The following is an 18,350-nucleotide window of genomic DNA, read 5'->3' as shown; positions in this document are numbered from 1 at the left end:
GTAAATGTAGATAATTCTTTAAACAAGACTAATAAAGATAGTTTCTCTTTCAACACAGGCCTTTCTCAACTTTGGATATTGTCCATCAGACCTAAGAAAAGTAAATCTCTCTTGGGTATCTGTGTTCTTATTGATCTTGGTAATGATTAATAATTGCTGTGGGGAAAAATCATTGTCAGTAGTACTTCAGAAACTAAATACAATTTTCATAACCGGCAAAATCAGCATGTCATTGTTTTATCAGACCCAGTCTGTCCACTACAGATTATGAGGTTTGGTGATCACTTAATGTGCATGGTACTTTGTACTTTATTCAGTTTCTTTTGCAGCATTGCAGAAGAGGAGTGAGTAAGCAGTTCCCCATCCCTCTTCAGTGGAGATGCACCTGATTGATAGTGATAAACTTTCAGTGAAGACTTCTTTCAGTAATCCCACAGTCCCTAGTCCATCAAGTAGGCTTCTGCCTGTGCCACTGGTCTCTTCATTCGAAGGACTGACTGAGACACATGGTGAAAACAAGTGACTTTGGTTTCTAAGTTATTTAGTTGGGTTTTATTTCTAGTAAAGTAAAGCAACAGAAATCAGCAACTCTAAATGGAGCAGAGAGACATGTGTGAATAGTTTAGGAAAACAGCAGTTATTCCTGACAGGGGAAAAATAAAAAAAGAAAAAACAAAAAAGATGGGAGCCAGTTTTCTTTATCACCAGGATGCTATAGGTCCACGTGTGGGTTTTGATTGACCTCTTATCTGTAAGAGTTTGCCTCTTACTGAAATGCCACGGCATGGAGCAGACAGGCTATCTCCTGTGCTTCCTGCCCCAAGCGTTACGTGTCCCCCAGGCCGCGGCGATTCCCAGCTGTTACACAGCTTGGGCTGCACTGCTGGGACGTGGCAGCCGCCCCTCCGGGCTGCCTGTGCTCGGTCTGTACACCAGGTTACAGGTGCTTTAGAAATGGGAATATACTGGTCAATGTAGTTTCATTGGCTTACATGGTGACCGGAAGACAACCATTATTTTTATATTGGTTGATATAATTAGCCAACGACCTAGAGCAATTTTTTCGGCTAGTGCCTTTGTTTCCTTAAAATGCAGAATAAGGGATGGATTAAAATCTATTGCTGTATTACTGTAAGTCCTGTATATTTACTTTTCCTTGTAAGAAGTGCCAAACCGAGCTCAAAATTTAAAAAAAAAAAAAAAAAAGCCAGAGGACTGGTTTGAAGGGCGGGCGCTCGGCAGGGTAAAGTGCCGGGTGTGAGGGAGAGCAGAAGCCGCAGGTGTGCTCCAGGTGAGGGCGTCTGCCGGCCTTGGGCGAGCCAAGCCTTCCCACCGGGAACCGAAACTACCGCAAAACAAGAAACAGAAAAAAAAATATTCAAGCTTGGTTAATCATTACCGAGACAGAAGTTACGGACGTTCACCGCTGATCATATGACAGGATCCCATCTGAGATAAGGAAACACTCATCCCGAGCAGCGAGAGCTGAGAAGCCTTCCCTGCCTGGATGTTCTGACTTCGTTGTTTCGCTGTGGGAGAAAAGGGTCCACGCTCCCCCGTCGTTCCCGGAGATCAGCCCAGGCTGGCTGTTGTGTTGCTTTCCTGTTCCAAAGAGGAAGTGAGAAATTCCCTCCACATGTGCTCGGGCACTTGGATACTCAGGTTTCACTCCCGATCCGGGAGCTGCCTGTAATGAGCTCTCAGTGGGGCTCAGAAAGCAGCTTCCAGCTGTGCCAGCAGTCGTTTCATTTTGTGCCAGAGGAGGAGGGGGAGAAGAAATCCTGCAAAAAGCTAAAATGTTGATGGAGCAAAAATTGGTCTAAGGGTATTGCAACTGGGAAAAGCGAAAGAACAGCAGAAGCAGAGGAAGGCACAAGGACACAGGATGGGAAACTTTTGTCAGAAGCACTGTTCCTGTTTGGAGCCCTACATCCCTTGCTTATTCTCAGGGAGAGACAGTGAGCAGGATGAGAAAGGTGGCCAAGTCTTCACCAACCTTGCTGTGGTAAGGCATGACATCCAAGCAGGACAGAAAGACAGTGACAGTAAGATAAAAGAGAAACCTTTACCTCCACTGCCTGGCCAGCATCTGGTGAATATTTGCAGATTTGTGGCACTCTTCAACTATGAGGCTCGCACTGAAGAGGACTTGAGCTTCCAAGCCGGGGATAAGCTTGAAGTGTTGGATGCATCCCACGAGGGCTGGTGGTACGCTAGGCTTCTCCTGCCAACAGGGTCAGTCTGTCCTGGCCGCAAGCTCCAGGGCTACATCCCTGCCAACTACATAGCTGCTGACCAGAGCATCGAAGCTGAGCCGTGAGTAACTCACAAAACACACACCTCAGTCTCTTTTCTGTTAGGTTAGATGGGTTTGGGGCAGGAGGTCACGGCCTTTTCTCTTGCTGAGTCGTACCCTGCCACACTAAACCTCCAGTGGTCCTACTGGTGATAGCGTTGGTCAGCATGTGCAAGGAAAAGACACTGTGATCAGAAGAAAATCAATTGCAAAAGGCAGAGTGTTGAGGGTTTTGGTTTAAATCATTTCCCTCTCTGATATACCCTGATCACCTGTTTAAGAAGCATCTAGGAATATCAGGTTGGTTACCGCTCTGATGGTTCATTATTTTCATTTGTATAACGTTAAGTGTGTGTCAGATGCTTCCCATAGAGTGAAAAGATATGACCCCTGCCCAAAATAGCATTCAGCCTAACCAGCTGCAAAGTTCCCAGTTAATCAGGGTTTCAGGAATTTTAACACATTTACACATTTACACATTTAAATCGTCTTACAAATAGTAAGTCTCTAACAGATAACTTCTTCAAGTTTTCCTCTAAATTATCTCTTTCTTCTCTGGAGGCAAATCTGTACTCTCAGGACAAACTGAACCGGAGTAAGTACTGCAAAGGGCAAAAGACTGGATATAGCAATGGAGTATGAAATGAATTTGTTGAAGTTTCACAGAGTTTAATTATGCAGCCCATGTTTTTCTGCCCCCTCAAAACATGTCCAATCTTATTTAATATTCAGAACTAGAGCAGAAATCACATGGAATCAGTTACTTGGCTCCCTAGTGAGGATGTGTATGGTCTGAGTCAGCCTGGGACACGGAGTTACTTACGTGTGTTGCAATCAGAAGCAGCGTTTGCTGAAATAGCTCTGACTGCAGTTCCAGAGGTATGTTTTGGCAAAAATTATCAGTGTGGAAAGAGACAGCAGAAATGGCATTCGTTATTGGTCTCGGAATTAATTTTGACTTTAGAGGGATGATGTTGCAGCTTTTCAGTTAAATCTCATTTGGACCTGAAACATCATCTTCGATCTGATCTGCTCACCGTACTGCTAGTGCTAGGAAGATTGGCTCAGATATGATTATGTCAGTCTTTTATCAGCTGTAGGATTTGTGCTAGAGGCATCTTAGGGCACCTGTAAGATTCCTCTCTAACCTGAAGACCTTAATTTCCGGAGTCTGACCAGCCGTTTCTATTTCTGTATTCAGGCAGACAAGCCTTTCAATGGTCATGTTCAAAAGAACTCTTCCGATTGCAGAAATTAATCTGCAGGGAAGGCTTTTTCTGAACCGCTAGAGAAATGGTGGTAGGCTCTAATTCAACTCAGCTTGGCCTTTGCTCTCTTTCAAGAACTAGTTTTATTACAAGTCATCTAAGATATCTGCTTGCTGTTAATACTTTGAAAGTGATTTTGCTCAGTTATACAACAGTCTCAGCTCTTAAGGTCCCTCTTATCTTTCTACACCTACAGCATCAAATATGGAGTTAACTTTGCCAAAGTGCATTGTTGCATAACCTCTGTTTTTTTCTTGTTACAGAATCAATTTCATTTTATTCCTTTTATATACCTTTCTCCCTTTATTAATGAAGACTAAGTATTGGCAAAAAAATTGTCTTTATAGATGCTTAGAACAGTGGAGAGGAGGAAATAGCGAGCTTTTTACAGTTCTCAGATGAAGTCATTCCTCCAAAATGTTTGATGAGATTTTAGTTTCATACTGAAACTAATCTGGCTAAACATGTCTTTCCTCAGATTTCCTCCTAAGTCTTTAGTGACTTTCAACAAAAATAAGTATACAAGACTACCTTTTGTCAGGCCACACAGTTATCCTTTCATATAACCATAGACTAACTCAGGTTGGAAAGGTCCTCTGAAGGACATTTGATCCAGTTGTCCCAACTCAAACCTGGCCAAAATAAGGTTAGACTCTTTTACTTGGGATCATTTCCCATTAAACTTTTCAGTTTCGCAGTGAGGATTTTTTTTTTCCCTTGTATCCATCTGGAATACTCCTTGCCACAGTTTCCTCCAAGACTTCCCTTTCACCAACCCTCTACATTTCACACTTCTGTTATCAAAGTGAAACAATAAGAGCAACAGTAATGATGGTGTTTTAAAGAACTAACACTTGTTTTCCCTAAATTAAAAGTATGAGGGTGAAAAAAGTGATTTTAATATTTCTTTAATTAAAAGTCAGTGCTTTAATCATATTCTCTGCCTGAACTTTAACTTCTTTCATCTTTCCATTTTGATTTTAATTAGCTTTCTCCTTGGTGTTGTTAATGGCCATGATATCGACATTTGAGGAAATCGGAGAAGTTTTTATTGCATCCTTCCATCCTTTATACCAGTTCTTTATGGTCCCGGCATAGAACTGACAAAGAATGGAAGACTTACAATCTCTATCACATGTCAACGCACCAAAATGCATATATACCATGTATTTGCAGTGTGGTGTTTATGCTTTGCAATATTTGCCAGGCACAGCTGATCAACAGTCTTTGAGCTAGTTGAAGGCACATTCCCTAGCACCAGCTAGTTTCTGTACAACTGCAGAGATGATGGGAATTTTAGCTTATTTCTGGACTGATTTCTATCTTATTAGATCAAAACAAACTGTCTAAAGTATTCTGGGAAACAGACTTGATTTGTGGTATGACTCTTAGGAAGCTTGGGAAGAAAACCAAACTGGCCATATTCTTTAGCAGCTGATTTCAGCATGATTGTATACAAACTTTTAAAAACATTGGCATTCATATGCATGCATGGATACTCCATAAATTCGCTTAAATAATGGGGCAGAGGGGCATGAAATATTCTGTGAGTCACGGAATGACTTTGAGATTACAGGGCCATTATGTAAGTTTAGCCAATATATGCTTTAAAGCTGCATGCAGAGCAGTCAAATTTCTTTTGCTAATTATTTCAGTTTTGTCTGTAGCCTTCAAGGTTATTAACAAAAAATATATCTGAGCCTTTTTTATCAACATTTTGACGTGGTCTTTATGATAAAGACAGAGATAAAAAAGTCCATCTGGATCTGTGTTGTCCTCTCTGGCAAAAGATAATGCTAGGTAATTGCTTGTTCTTGGCAAGTGCCACAGCAGACCATTTTGTCTCCTTGTTGAAGATTTTTTTTCAGGGAGAAAGGCTTTTTTGAACTTCTCCTTGGTAAGAAAGAGAATGAAGTAAAGTAAGAAGGAAAGTGAGAAACTTTTCTTCCTTGTCCCTCTTTTCGTCCTGGGAGTCTCTTTGACTCTGTCCAATATGACTGAGGTAGTGCTGATAAGGTGGATCAACAACTGGGTGAAAGCAAAGAAAGGATGTGCAATATCTTCAGTCTGGGGAAAATAAAAAATAAATACTATTTATAACAAAGGGAATTTTCATGTTTCCTTGGCTATCAGAATGTTCAAGCAGAACTGATAAAGAATGAGATTTCTTTACTGTTTTGCTTTCCTCAGACCAAAGTTTATTGGTAGAAATTGTATGCTAAACTTGAAGGGAAACTTTGCTTATATTTTGCTAATATGTTGATAATAATATTATATTTATATTACATTTATATTCTGTTATATATCTGACTTATACCAAAAGTCAAACACTTTCTATTTGTGCATATCTCATTAAAATAAAGTTTCGCTTGCTTCTTTCCTTTGGCTTGAGTGTGAATGACTCGGATGAAATCAGTAACATTCTGTGTGAATAGGGGAAGGGAAAAAAAAAGTCCATGGCTTGGGTTCTGCCTGCAGCAGCACTGCAGTCCAAATGTGTACCGCATAAAATTAAATACATCCAAGAAATGCACACCTGCTACCACAAAGGTTGTTTTGGACAGACTCAGGAAACAAGGCTCTTCATTTTTATATTTACTAATAAAGCATCTTCTCATTGCTGAGCTTTTCTAGCACCTGCAGTACTCCTTATACTAACAACAACCTGTCAGGGTGGAGGGATTGTGAAGGGATTGTGCCCAGTGTCACTGGAGACAGGTGTGTTCTCCTGGCCCTACCTGGGATAGGTGGGACAAGGCAGCCAAGGAGTGGAAGCATTTATCTAGCAAACCGTAGTCACAAAGTGAACTTTCACTTCATGAGGAAATAAATCTGTTACTACAAAAATATTATTTTACTTAATATCTGACCAAAAGTAGACGCAGACTATGCTAATGATAAATTAACAGCTGTAAGAACACTTGGGGCTTTTCTTCTCTCTGCATCACAGATAGTAGTCAAAATCACAAGCCAGACAGGTTTTTCACTTCTAAGGAAGTTTGATTGAGGTCCTATCTGCTGCATCCCATGACTTTGGAATGTTCTTCTTTCTGGGTTTAAACACACAGAAAAAGAAAAATGAAAAATACAATCGAAGACACAGTCACACAATTTACCTTGCATGTCTAGCAAATGATTATCAGAAAGGGCAATTTGACTGACACCAAAATCTGGATTAAAATATATAAATTTTCTTGGCAAGGAGTGTGACCTTCCTGTCTCAGTGCTCTTTCTGTGCCTGTTATTCTGCACTATAAACAGAGACCATAGTAACGCATTCACCTGCCCTTATTTTATGACTGCTAGTTGTTTTAACTAAACAAGAAAGTGACATAGTACAAATTATTATGGACAACAAATACAGCCCAGCTGTACAGTCATTTTTAATGAGGCAAAAATAAAAAACAACACTGTTGAAGTAACATGAATTCTTTTTTTTCTAGAGGAAAGGTGGGGTGTACTTAGCGGAGGCTCTCTCCTGCAATCCTGATGCACCTGTTGACAGTTTATTGAAAGTCAACCTCATTCCATATGTTCATCCCAACATTATTGACACAAGACTGCTGTGCTGAGGGAAGTAAATCCACGCAAATTCCTAGTAGGTTAGGTCAAAGAAGATCACAGCAATTACTTTTAACTTTTGCCAGTTTCAGAAACATTCCTTATTTCAGAGAGATTTCTTATGTAGGTATTCCCCAGCTGGTGGAAACCGAGCCCCAGACCTAATCAATGAAACCTCACAGTCAATTCCACAATGAGCTTTTTAAACAACGCTTTGAAAGCAGAAGCGACTTGTAGGTTATTTTTGTCAATCACCATAATTCCTTCACCTTCTGTGACCTGACTCAGCTTTAACTATTTCATACATTGACTGAATCCAAGTTACTATACATGAACAATAAAGTGTTCCCTGGGCTGACCTGTTTCAGACTTTCTGCAGTGTCAGGCTTGTGGGGTTTCTTTGGTTCATGTGGGTCATTTTCAAAGCAGTATTTAGAGCCAAAATGTCTAGAGGCTCTTTTTAAAGTGAAACCTTAGATTCTGCTGAACACCTCAGAAATCTGAATGTAATCCACTGCGGTTTTGGTGTGCTACCTCTCTCCCGCTCTTCCTAATTCCTCTCTCTATTACAGTACAAACTCCCAAGGACACCACCAGAATCAGCAGTAACCCTTGTACCAAAATGAACTTGTAAAAACTGTTCATAACTAACATGACTACACAAAGTAGTAGTAGGTTGTTGTCACGTTCTTGGAACCTGTTACGTTGAGTATGAAAACCGTTCTCATATAGTTTTTGGTAGAAAAGGTTTCTTTTTTCACCAGAATATGTGTTTATTATAAATCACTGAAATATCTGTTATGAACTCATATAAAATTCAGTCTTTTCTTTCAATTAATGTACTTTATGTTTGTGCTTTTGTGTGTGGATGCACACATACACACACACACGTAGAGAGTGTTTAAAAGACTGATACTTTTATGACCAGGCAAAACAGCCCTGTGAGACAGGGTGTGTATTACAAAGCCCAAAGATCATGCTTTTGATGTTTTTTGACCTTGTGTTCATAGCATCTGATGTACCCAACTTTGGAATTGCCATGAATGTTTTGGCGTGCCTCTCTTGAATTTAAATGATTGAATACTGGAAAAAGACCATGAATTTAATCACATCTTTAGTCATGGTTGAGCATTGCAGTGCTGTCTTCAAGCATATCTCAAACTTTGTCTTCATTTCTGCTCATTTCTTAAATATGCAAAGATACACTGAACACAAAAGGAGATGGTTTACAGAACTATGAAATGTCAGATCTTGTAAAGTGCCAGCAGTATTTGGACATCCATGTGTATACCCATGTTCAGAAAATGTTTGTCTCTGCTCAGAAAGGTGGAAGGAATTATGGCATTGTCCAATTTAGGTCACCTATTTTCTGGCAATGTGGTTTTCTAAATATACAACATTGTCTATTCAAACTCTGAGAAATGAAAGCATTTCTTCCTACCTTGTCTTTATTTGAAATTAGTGTGTACGTTATACCTTATAATCACTACATACTAGATTCCATCAACCTGTTGTGACAGATTTGACAATGAATCATGTGAAGACCAGAAACAATATCCTTAAAACCTGCAAACACAGCCAGTTATCTTTTGTTACAGCACTGTGAAACCCAAGTGGCCTTTACAGTGCCTTTTAGAAAAACAAAGACCATATACTAGTCAGAATAACTCAATAGTCTTGTTTGATGATTTATTTTTAATTCAGACTCAGTAGGAATAAGCATTGTGTGTGCTAGCCTAGGTTAGTTGGTTTTGAGCATTGTTTTTGGCAAAAACATTAGCCAGGTATTGTACAATGGTTAGTGTTTCCTCAGGAGTTGTCTTTGATGGCTTTCCATGCAGCACAATACAGAGCTGTGCAGAGCTGAGTGATCTCTGAGCAGGTTTAGAACTGAAATATAGTAACCAACAGTTCAGACAAGCTAAGAAGTCCTAAACCTGGGCTGATTTTAAAAAAAACTAGGTCAGGTATCTCTGTGAAGAATTATATTGTAACATGTAAAAAGCACTGTTGGTTATAGAAGACTTTAGGGCTTGCTTTGTGTAGGATCATATCTATATGGAAGAGTTTAAGCCATAAAAACATAAGACATACCCTACAAGGTCAAAACAATTGTGCCTCTAGCTCCGTTATTCTGTTTCAGAAAGGATTTTATGAAAAGTGCCCAGGCCCATCCACTTTCTTTGATCTGTTCCCTTTGTGCCTCAGCAGAAGCTGGAACTGTTGTATAAGCAATGTCAGAGGGTACATCACTGCCATGTCTAATTACGGACCTATTGTCAAGTCTGTTTATCAAAAGCATAGGTGTTGACACTGCACAATTCTTTATTTCTGTCTGTAGGCAAAGACCAAGCTATTGGGGGGGGGGAAGAAAAAGTCACACATCCCCCTTTTATCTCTGCAGAAAGTTTTATATTCCTAAACAAGTGTTTGGCTGTTTTTGTTTTTCCAGATTGGTGATTGCTTAGTCATGAGTGACTCAAAAAAACCCACACTCAAAATAAATAAGCACAAAAGGAAATGATAGCGCCTCACAGGTCCCTGTGAAGTTCAGGGACCGGTCCTTTACAGACCACACCTGCCTGCCCCATCTACCCTGGGGCACCCGAGTCGAGTCAGCCCGGGCTGCAGACCTCAGTGGATTTACCTCACAGATTTACCCATCAAGTCATTTTACTTCCTACTAAACCCAAGATGTGTCGTCTATTATCTTACAGACATTATCTTCTAACAGGAGGATATAGCATAGATGCCTTGTGCAAACATCATAATAATGATGCAGCCTTCCAGTAGCCTAGTTTAGACAACACAAAATTTACCTGCGCTTTATTCTTAAAACAGACTAGTAGAAAAAATATCAGGATTCAGATGTTTCTCTGTAATAAAATGTTTTGTTCCTTTTTCAAGTTATGCAAAGTACACATAGCAGAGAAAGAATATAGTTTATTAGGTGATATTTTTAAAAAGACAAAATACTATTTCATATTTACTACTACATGTAAGAGGAAAAAAGATTTTTCAGTGATTTTTAAATAGTACTATATGGAACGTGTTTGAAGATGCTTCTTGCATTAGAACTTTAAAAATAAGAGATTATACTTAGTTAAGAAGCTTATTCTTCATGGGAGTTTTCTTAAATGTTGACATTAATAACTGCCTAAGAAAACCATAAAAGTTGCAAGAAATTAGAATGGAAATCTATGTCTGCAGTTTTCAATTCTCCAGACATGCTTAGGATTCATCTGGAAATAGCTTTTCAGATGAGCAAACAAAATATTGATCATGAATGCATTCTTTTTCTTTATCACTTAAACCAGATAGAAATACATATGGTTTTTCCATGCTGGTACACTAATCTTAATCAATGAAAACTGGAAAAACAAACCAGTGAATAAAATAGTAAATGATAGTTCCAGAAAGGATTGCACTAATTGACATTTTCATTACTTCTGTGCAGGCTACTCTATAATCTATAATATTTTACGTTATAAATTTATCTGCAGTAACATTGATAAACATTTTCCCTTAGCTTTCTCTCACTAAAGCAGATATATTGCTAGTTTCCTGAAAAATTAATAACATTTTTCTGCATTTATAGTGCAAACAATTTTGTAGCACACCTTTTCAAACCTTACTGCAAAAGAAGAGAAAAAAAATCTGAGACTTACATATGGGAATGAATATATGCTGTGAATTTCAGAAATGATGAGAACTCACAAAACTCATTCTTCCTTTTGAAACTGTTGATCTTTTCAGTTAGTGGAAGTCTCTGTAAGGGTACATGGAAGGAGTCTCTGCTCCTCTAAGGTTATATGTGGTGGAAGGAGCCATGCATAAGGACATGCAGAGACAAACCTGAGGGACATGTGAGAAGGGAGGTGGTGATGAGGACAGGCCTGCTCAGTTGCACTCACTGATAAGGGTATGTGGAGTGTGGGAATGTTTATTTTTCAGCAAGATTATCTGACTGAGGACCTTACCAATAAAGAAAGGGAGACAAACACACAGAGACACCAAACTTGACCAATTAATGTCAACAAAGACAATAATCAGAAGCAAACCCAGTAAGTTGCATGAATTGATGGGCTATCAAGAAACGGCAGGCAAACCCCAACTTTGGAACTGCTAAGGATGCAAATCTGGGGGTCCAGGATGTTGGAGGGGGTTCTGAGGGACTGTGCCAACTGATGAGGCAATGTTTAGGGAAAGGGGATCAGGGAGAAACAAAGGAGGAGGGGTAGACAGAAAGGAATATAAAAGGGGCTGTTCACATGTAAAATGGGGCCAGTTAGCATGTTTATCTGGCTGAGCCCTACACCTCGTCACTGCACTCTGTCCTGTCTTTTCATTAAATCCTTTCCTGACTACCTCTGTGTGTGTAATCCTACCCTCTGTCCCATGCGGGAGTGCTGCAAGGACTAAGTGCCAGCTGCTGGGGGGACTGGTGTGACTGGGTACTGGGCCAGCAACGGGAGTCGGAGAGGGGGTGTAGGTGCCCCTGGTGTCAGCTGCTGGAGCAAGTTGGGGTCTCAGTGCCAGATGCTGGAGCAGGGGGTGGTCTTGGCCATTGGCCACTGGGGTATGTCTCGAAACCAGCTGCTGGGGGGACTGGCGTGCATGAGACGAGTATGGGTAAGAGGGGATGGGCTCAGGGCAGGGGTGTTGGATGGAGAGAGGGACTGTGCCCATATTTGAGGGGGGGATCTGCAAATGTGTGTGTGCTTGGGGATGGAGTGGGGAAGATATATATTTGTAGAGAGAGAGAGTAACACGGTGTTGTGATGTCTTACAATCTTGGGCTGATAATATGCCCAAATTTCACACTAACATGGAGTTGAGTGTGCTGTAGGAAAAATTTCTTCACTGAAAGGTTTGTCAATCATTGGAACAGGCTGCCCAGGGAAGTGGTTGAGTCACCATCCCTGGAGGTATTTAAAAGATGTGTAGATGTGGCACTTAGGGATGTGGTTTAGCGGTGGGCTTGGCAGTGTTAGGTTTATAGTTGGACTCTTGATCTTCAGGGTCTTTTCCAACCTAAATGATTCTATGATTCTAGCTTTACTTCTGGAAATCAGGGGCGTCTTTAGTGTGTCACCCTTCCAATCTGAAAAGGTTACCCTGAAAACTGGGAGACAATTTGGTTAACAAATTTGTCTCCATGTGAAAGAACCATTCTGTCCTTTGGCCCCGGGTCACCTGGGGGTGCCAGACTGAACAGTTCCTTTCCAAATCCCTCTGGGGACAGAATGACCTAGTTGGTCTCCACTGAGAGTTGACTGATAGAGGGCATGAGTGCTCATACTGCTGGCAATAGGCTGAGGAGGTAGGTACCCAAGTGAATGTCCAAGAGAGAACTCTGCACAAAATGGATGGAGATCTGCTCTGCTGCCAGTGCAGCCAAGGGGAGCTGTTTTGATTCCAAGGGTTTCTGTATGACTTCTGTACTGAAGTGAGTTTCCCTGTGAGAAAAGAAAATAATTTCTCAGGAATGATTTTCTCAAGAAAATCAATGGAGTGCTTTTGGAAGCTGTAATGGTTTAAGTGAATGTATGATTGAATGTTTTCTTGTCCTTTTGAGTTTCCCTTAATGTTAAATCAATTGATGTTATTAGTGTTCCTGTACCATGTTAACATTAAGGCTACCTCCAAGTTTCAACTTTGTTCCTCAGTTGTTATGAATAGCAGAGTTATTGCTACTTTTATAGTATATTATGGCAGTATATAAGTGCTTTTGTTTACATATGTGTTAACAAATGCATACAGGTGCTAGCATTCACGCAAGATTTTACAGTCTTGCTATTTGGAAGACTCTATGCAGCAGAAATAGGGTCTGAGGAACACATTTTAAGTATTTTTAAAAAGAGGTGATTATATGGCTATATTTCACACCCAATGTCCCAAAGCAGTGCCCATTAAAGCCAATGGTAGCCTTTCATAGACTCCAAAGACAAGTTGTTTCAGAACAAGTTTTAAATGCAACAAAGTCCTTATCCAAGTACAAAACCACTACTGGGAACAAAATTTGGTGATTGACTTTATTCTCTTAAACTGGAGAAATATCAGGCACCTATGTACCTAAAACACCACAGAAAAAGTAATACGATATCACTTTAATATATCTTTTTTTTTTCTCATATAGAAGAACTTCAGAGCAGCTTAAATAATGCAGCATGCAGATGACCAGTATTGCGGAGAATGAATCTAAATGTTGAAATTAATTATGCAATAGTGAAGTGGAGGCTCAGGATGAGATTTATTTATGGAGATTTCCTCAATTTAACTCTATCAGATTGTGCTTTGGTTCCTGGTTTATTATATTTTGTTCCTGTTGTGCAGTGAAACTGATATTGGGTGAGCTATGCTAATTTACAGAGCTCATGTACTTGGCCTTGTGATACCATCCCTACAGGGGAAATACGCACCTCTCAGTCATCGCACAGTGCAAGAGTAGCCAGAGGTGCAATGGTTTGTCATCCTGAAGCAGACTTGGAGCAAATTCATTTCCTTGTTTGCAGCACAGTCAACTGCTTTTATCAACTATTGAAAAATTAATGTAGTATTATGCATAATCCCTTACAACAGCATCAAACGACAGTACAGTTATGGCCTACTGAAGTAAAACAACTTCCTAGAAAGGTTTATACACAACGTGTCACAGATTTTTTAGACTAATGCACAAGTAATTTTTGTGTTTACATTTACGAGACAGTAAATTTGTTCTAGACAGTAAGAGGGAATGCCTACTTCTGTGGTGGGTTTTACCACACTTACTCACTGTTGAACGTTACCTTATCCAAACAATCCCACGCAATTACTTACTGTAAAAGTCCCTAAAGCCCTGACAGGCCCTTTCTTTAGGGCACAGGTTATTATTTGTAACAAAAACAATGTAATAACAGAAAACAAAGCTATTTCTTAGATCAAAACAGACTTTAGAGGCTCAGAGTCCTTCTTTTTGACACATCTGCTGCCCTCTTCTCACATGAACTAATAATCTTCTGCAGTTTCTTCAGCCGGGCTCCTCCAGTCATTTGTTAGTGCAACCTGGGCCTCTTTTGGGTCTTGGCTATACACTAGGTCCATCTGCCTGGATAGGCAGGTGTTTCACATGTTTCCTACAGCTACATTATGGTCATTGGACTCATGTAGGGTAAGCTACTGTTCAGCGTTAGAGTCAGGTAGTAAGTGGGTAGTAAAATTAAAACCTTTTTTTTTTTTTAAGGTGCTGCACCATATAAGTGTGGCAAATCTGGTCCTTGAATCTAGTAGTAGAAAGCTTTTTTTTTTCTCCTGGCAATAACCTGCAATTTCCTATGTTTCTGAAAATAAATGATAGCAAAGATTCTGCTTGCTTTCGATGGTAGCTCATGTACATTCAGTCCCAAAAGGATTACCTCAGTTGTAACACTGGTACATCTTCCAAATTGCTGTATGTAAGCATCTATGCACATTGTGTATTCCAGCAAAATAGTGACTACAGTGTGTTTGATAAATATGTTTAAAATGCCTTATTTTAACTAAAGATCCCCTTTTCATGGATGAATGTATCACTTGTGTTCTAATGTTCACGTTCGTGACCAAACAAGTAGGAGAAGAGAGAATGGAAAAATGGCTCCCTTCTCCTCGAAGAAGGAAGCAGTGATGTTTCTCCTTTATTTTTGCCAAGGAGTCCTTCATTTTAGTTCTATATCAAATAAAAATATTTAACATGGCCTGAAACAAAATGAAGGATATTGTTTGGTTGCATCTTGTCTTCAGATAACTTAATTCTTTCTGAACAAAATTAAAAGAAAGAATGCTTATATTTTGATGGGAACTCCATTTGAAAACAGAGATTAAAAAAACCCCTTTAAATTTGAAAATTTTCAAATTAAGTACCTTCATAAGGTTGTTTAGAAAATATATGGAGAAGTACAACTTCACTTTCTTTCCTTTTTTTTTGCTTCTATGTCTCTTCAGTTGTCACCTCTTATATTCTGCCATCTCACCAATAAAACTCTCTCAAGTCTAACATAAATTTAGTATTTATGGAAAAACGCCAACCAGTCAGCTATAATCTGTTGACAAGAACATTAGCAAAATGTTATCTAAAAGCCAAGAGCAAAATGGAATCTTATTTTTCGAAACTGTGTATTGCTCATTGTAATGGTTATTTAAAGAAAAATCACACTATTGATCTCAAAATATGGAAAATACAGTGGAACTTACAGTGTGTTGCTACAGACAGACTGTCACTTTCAAACATACAGGCAGGCTTCTACATACATGCATAACATAAACTAATGCTGCTCTGTCATTTTGTTAAATCTCTGCTGCTTACATAGTGTAAATGAGCCTTTTGTTTTTCACAACTATTCACATGTTCTATGTTTTCCCCCATGGAAAGAAAAACAGACTTATTCCACCCACTGTCGTTGTGAAAAGACTCAGAAGCTCCAGATCCCCCACACAATACATGTCGATACTTCATTTTAGTTTGTGATAGGTTATTCAACAACAAGGATCCAAGCAATATGCATGACTCAGATCGTTACGTATGAAGCAAATTCATTTGTGGTTACAAAAGGTTAAGTGTGCTGCTACACAGCCATCCCCAAAAACCTGAAATTCTAGTTTCACTTTGAGGAAACTAGTTTCTGATTGTGGTAAATAAGTAATCAGAACTGAGCTGTGTCACTGTGTACGTACATTTTAAATGACTCTTTATTTCAAGTATTGTCCAAGTCAGGTACTTTCTGCAGTGTGTTAAGATTTTGACTGATATATAGATACAGAAGGCTGTTGTTACCTAAATATTTTTTTAAAGACTTTGTCTGACTCACTTGCCAATGCTACGTTCGTGAGCAAGGTTTAAACCAGTACATTTAGTGGTGACCTCTAGTCAATAAATACATTACGCAAATGAATGTTAAAGTATTCTCATGGCCAGTACACACATGAGCAGTGTGAAGAAATAAGAAAGGGAAAGGGAAAAGATCTGTAGAGAGTAATCTTTACAGTGAGAGTTAGTCCGTGAAATTGTTTCAGGAGGTATTCTGTGAAATTGTTTCCCCAAGTAGGACTGAAATTGCTGCCAAAGACACATGCCCTGCAGGAGCAGGATAAGCTGGAAACCAGCATTTGCTGAGCAGGTGCAGCAGCTCGGGCAGCAGCAGGTTATAGCCCTTGGGGAATAAATGCAGTCCTCAATTTTGTCTTGTCTTTATTTTCTCTTCACCGTTGCCTGTTAACTCTGACTTTCTCCCTTCTTTCCCTCCATCTGCTTGATAATATTCTATGCTCCTCTCTGCTTTGAATTTTTACTGCGCTGTTTCCTCCCTCCCTCCTGCAGTGTCCCATGCATTCTTTTATCATTAGCTTTAAATTCCTTCCTCTTAAATTTTGTCCTTGTCCTATGCATCCTTCAGTATCTGATGATAAATAACAATGAGAGATAGACAACATTAAAAACAATTCCAGGCAAGCCTGTAGAAGGAACTAAGGAGGCAGGGCTCTGTTTCCAAAGGACCTGAAAGCCAATCTTAGGTTTTCCAGCCTCTACACAGGGCAAGTCTGCAAGTCCTAGAGTAATCCTGGACCTTTCACTGTGTAGATTCTTGTGCCATACCTGGGAAGGCTTGTGTTTTTGAAAATGCTCATGAAAGGAATCTTTTGCAAGTTTTCATCTTCATGGTTTAGCCTGAGTACAGATTTTTCTTTTTTTTAAAAAATTTTTTCTTCCCAATGCTGTCATCGGCTTCACTATAGACTATAAAGGGAAAATTGAAGCAGCCAGTACTCATCTCCCACGCTCTCCTTCTCGCACGCAGTTCATCATTTGTAAAGCACATCTGTTTCTTAACTATATTATATCTGGAAGGCTTTCATCTTTGCAGTGATATTTCCTAATTTCTTGAAATGTCAGCTCTTGGAGAAATGATATTACTTCATTAGTCTTATAATTAAGGCAGCCTATCTATCACAAGAGCTTGTTTAGTTGCTTACAAAGTTTCCAGGCTTTACCTGATTAGCTGTGAATTTTCCAGGTTTGATACCAGGCACAGGCTGCCTCTTTCTCTCCCTGAAAGCAAAAAAAGTAGCTCAGAACAATATGAGAAATCCTTTGTGCATGTACTTGCTTGCACAGGAGGAAGGGCTTGATATTTGGTGGGAGAGAGCGCTATAGTGAAAGCATGTGCTTTTTTGCTATCTAAGAAAAATTTCCTTCAAACTAACCAAACCTTTGAAAGTAAAATTGCACTTTTTGTGTGGTAACTGAAGAGATGAATTAAAATTTCACAGCTGCAATCTGTATTTTTGCTATTTTGGGAAAGCCCAGCAAGTACTTGGAGCCTTCCTCTCAGCACAGGTGCTGGTGGCACCCTTGGTAAACTTCTGTCCCTGCTTCTGCACTAATGTTTACCCACAGCAGACTGCAAACCTGGCATGAATTAAAAGCTGGCTCAGCAGCCCTCTTTGTCCGGCACGGATGACGGCAGCAGAGAGTGGCGCACGCAAGCCTGTTCAGGTTTCCATGTGCTGAGTAAGGGCAGTGATCACAGGATAATCATATGATGAAAGTAATTGAATAAGACCCTGGAGGATTTCTCTCTCTCTCTCTCTCTTTCTCTATCTCTTTAGCTTTGCATGCATCTTTCCTTGTCTTCTGTGACACAGAAGTTAGCAGCTGTTGCTCTCTGAATAAACTACTACATGCTGTACGATGCTAAATTCCCTGAAAGGTAGGCCCTAGGCATTTCAGATTGGACGTCCAAAATTAGTAGAAAATGCTTATAATAATATCTCATTGCCTTAGTCCCTTTCTGTGATGTTTCTCCACTGTAGAAAATATTTGACAAGCTAAAGTGCCACAAAAAGAAATTAATGAATGTTTGTAAAGCATTTGGATATTATAGTCATGAACACTGTAATAGAGGCTGCTAGGAAATTAGCCATTCATGTAATTTTATAACTTGTATTGAGAGCAGAGACTAAACAATGAATGGTAAATAAACTCTATCTGCACAGTGGCAAAACAAAATAGAGGCTAACTATTCAGTGAGCAGCATTTGTATTAACACTGTAGGAAACAGTAGATGTGGCCATGTAATTAAAGATCGTATCATACTAGATTTTCTTAAAAATGGCTGAGTGGATGTCATGAAAGCAATATTAATATTGCCATCTCCTAACTTTGGGGTTCTTGACTTTGCAGCTACAGCTTTCTGTGACTGTAGATTTTGAGA

The 18,350-nt window shown here is 39.6% G+C and overlaps 1 protein-coding gene across 1 annotated transcript in view; it reads left to right on the top strand.

The window, feature by feature from the left end:
* Positions 1–1,441: 1,441 nt before the first annotated feature.
* Positions 1,442–18,350, top strand: part of FRK (fyn related Src family tyrosine kinase) — a 55,789-nt gene continuing 38,880 nt past the window's right edge. Inside the window, exon 1 of the mRNA XM_010305905.2 lies at positions 1,442–2,316. Within this exon, the coding sequence (XP_010304207.1) occupies positions 1,886–2,316 (431 nt within the window). The 5' untranslated portion in view covers positions 1,442–1,885. The remainder of the gene's footprint in view (positions 2,317–18,350) is intronic.

Source organism: Balearica regulorum, chromosome 3, assembly GCF_011004875.1.
Source record: "Balearica regulorum gibbericeps isolate bBalReg1 chromosome 3, bBalReg1.pri, whole genome shotgun sequence".
Lineage (NCBI taxonomy): Eukaryota > Metazoa > Chordata > Aves > Gruiformes > Gruidae > Balearica > Balearica regulorum.
Note: the sequence above shows the minus strand (reverse complement) of the source record. Positions and strands in the feature narration are given on the sequence as shown.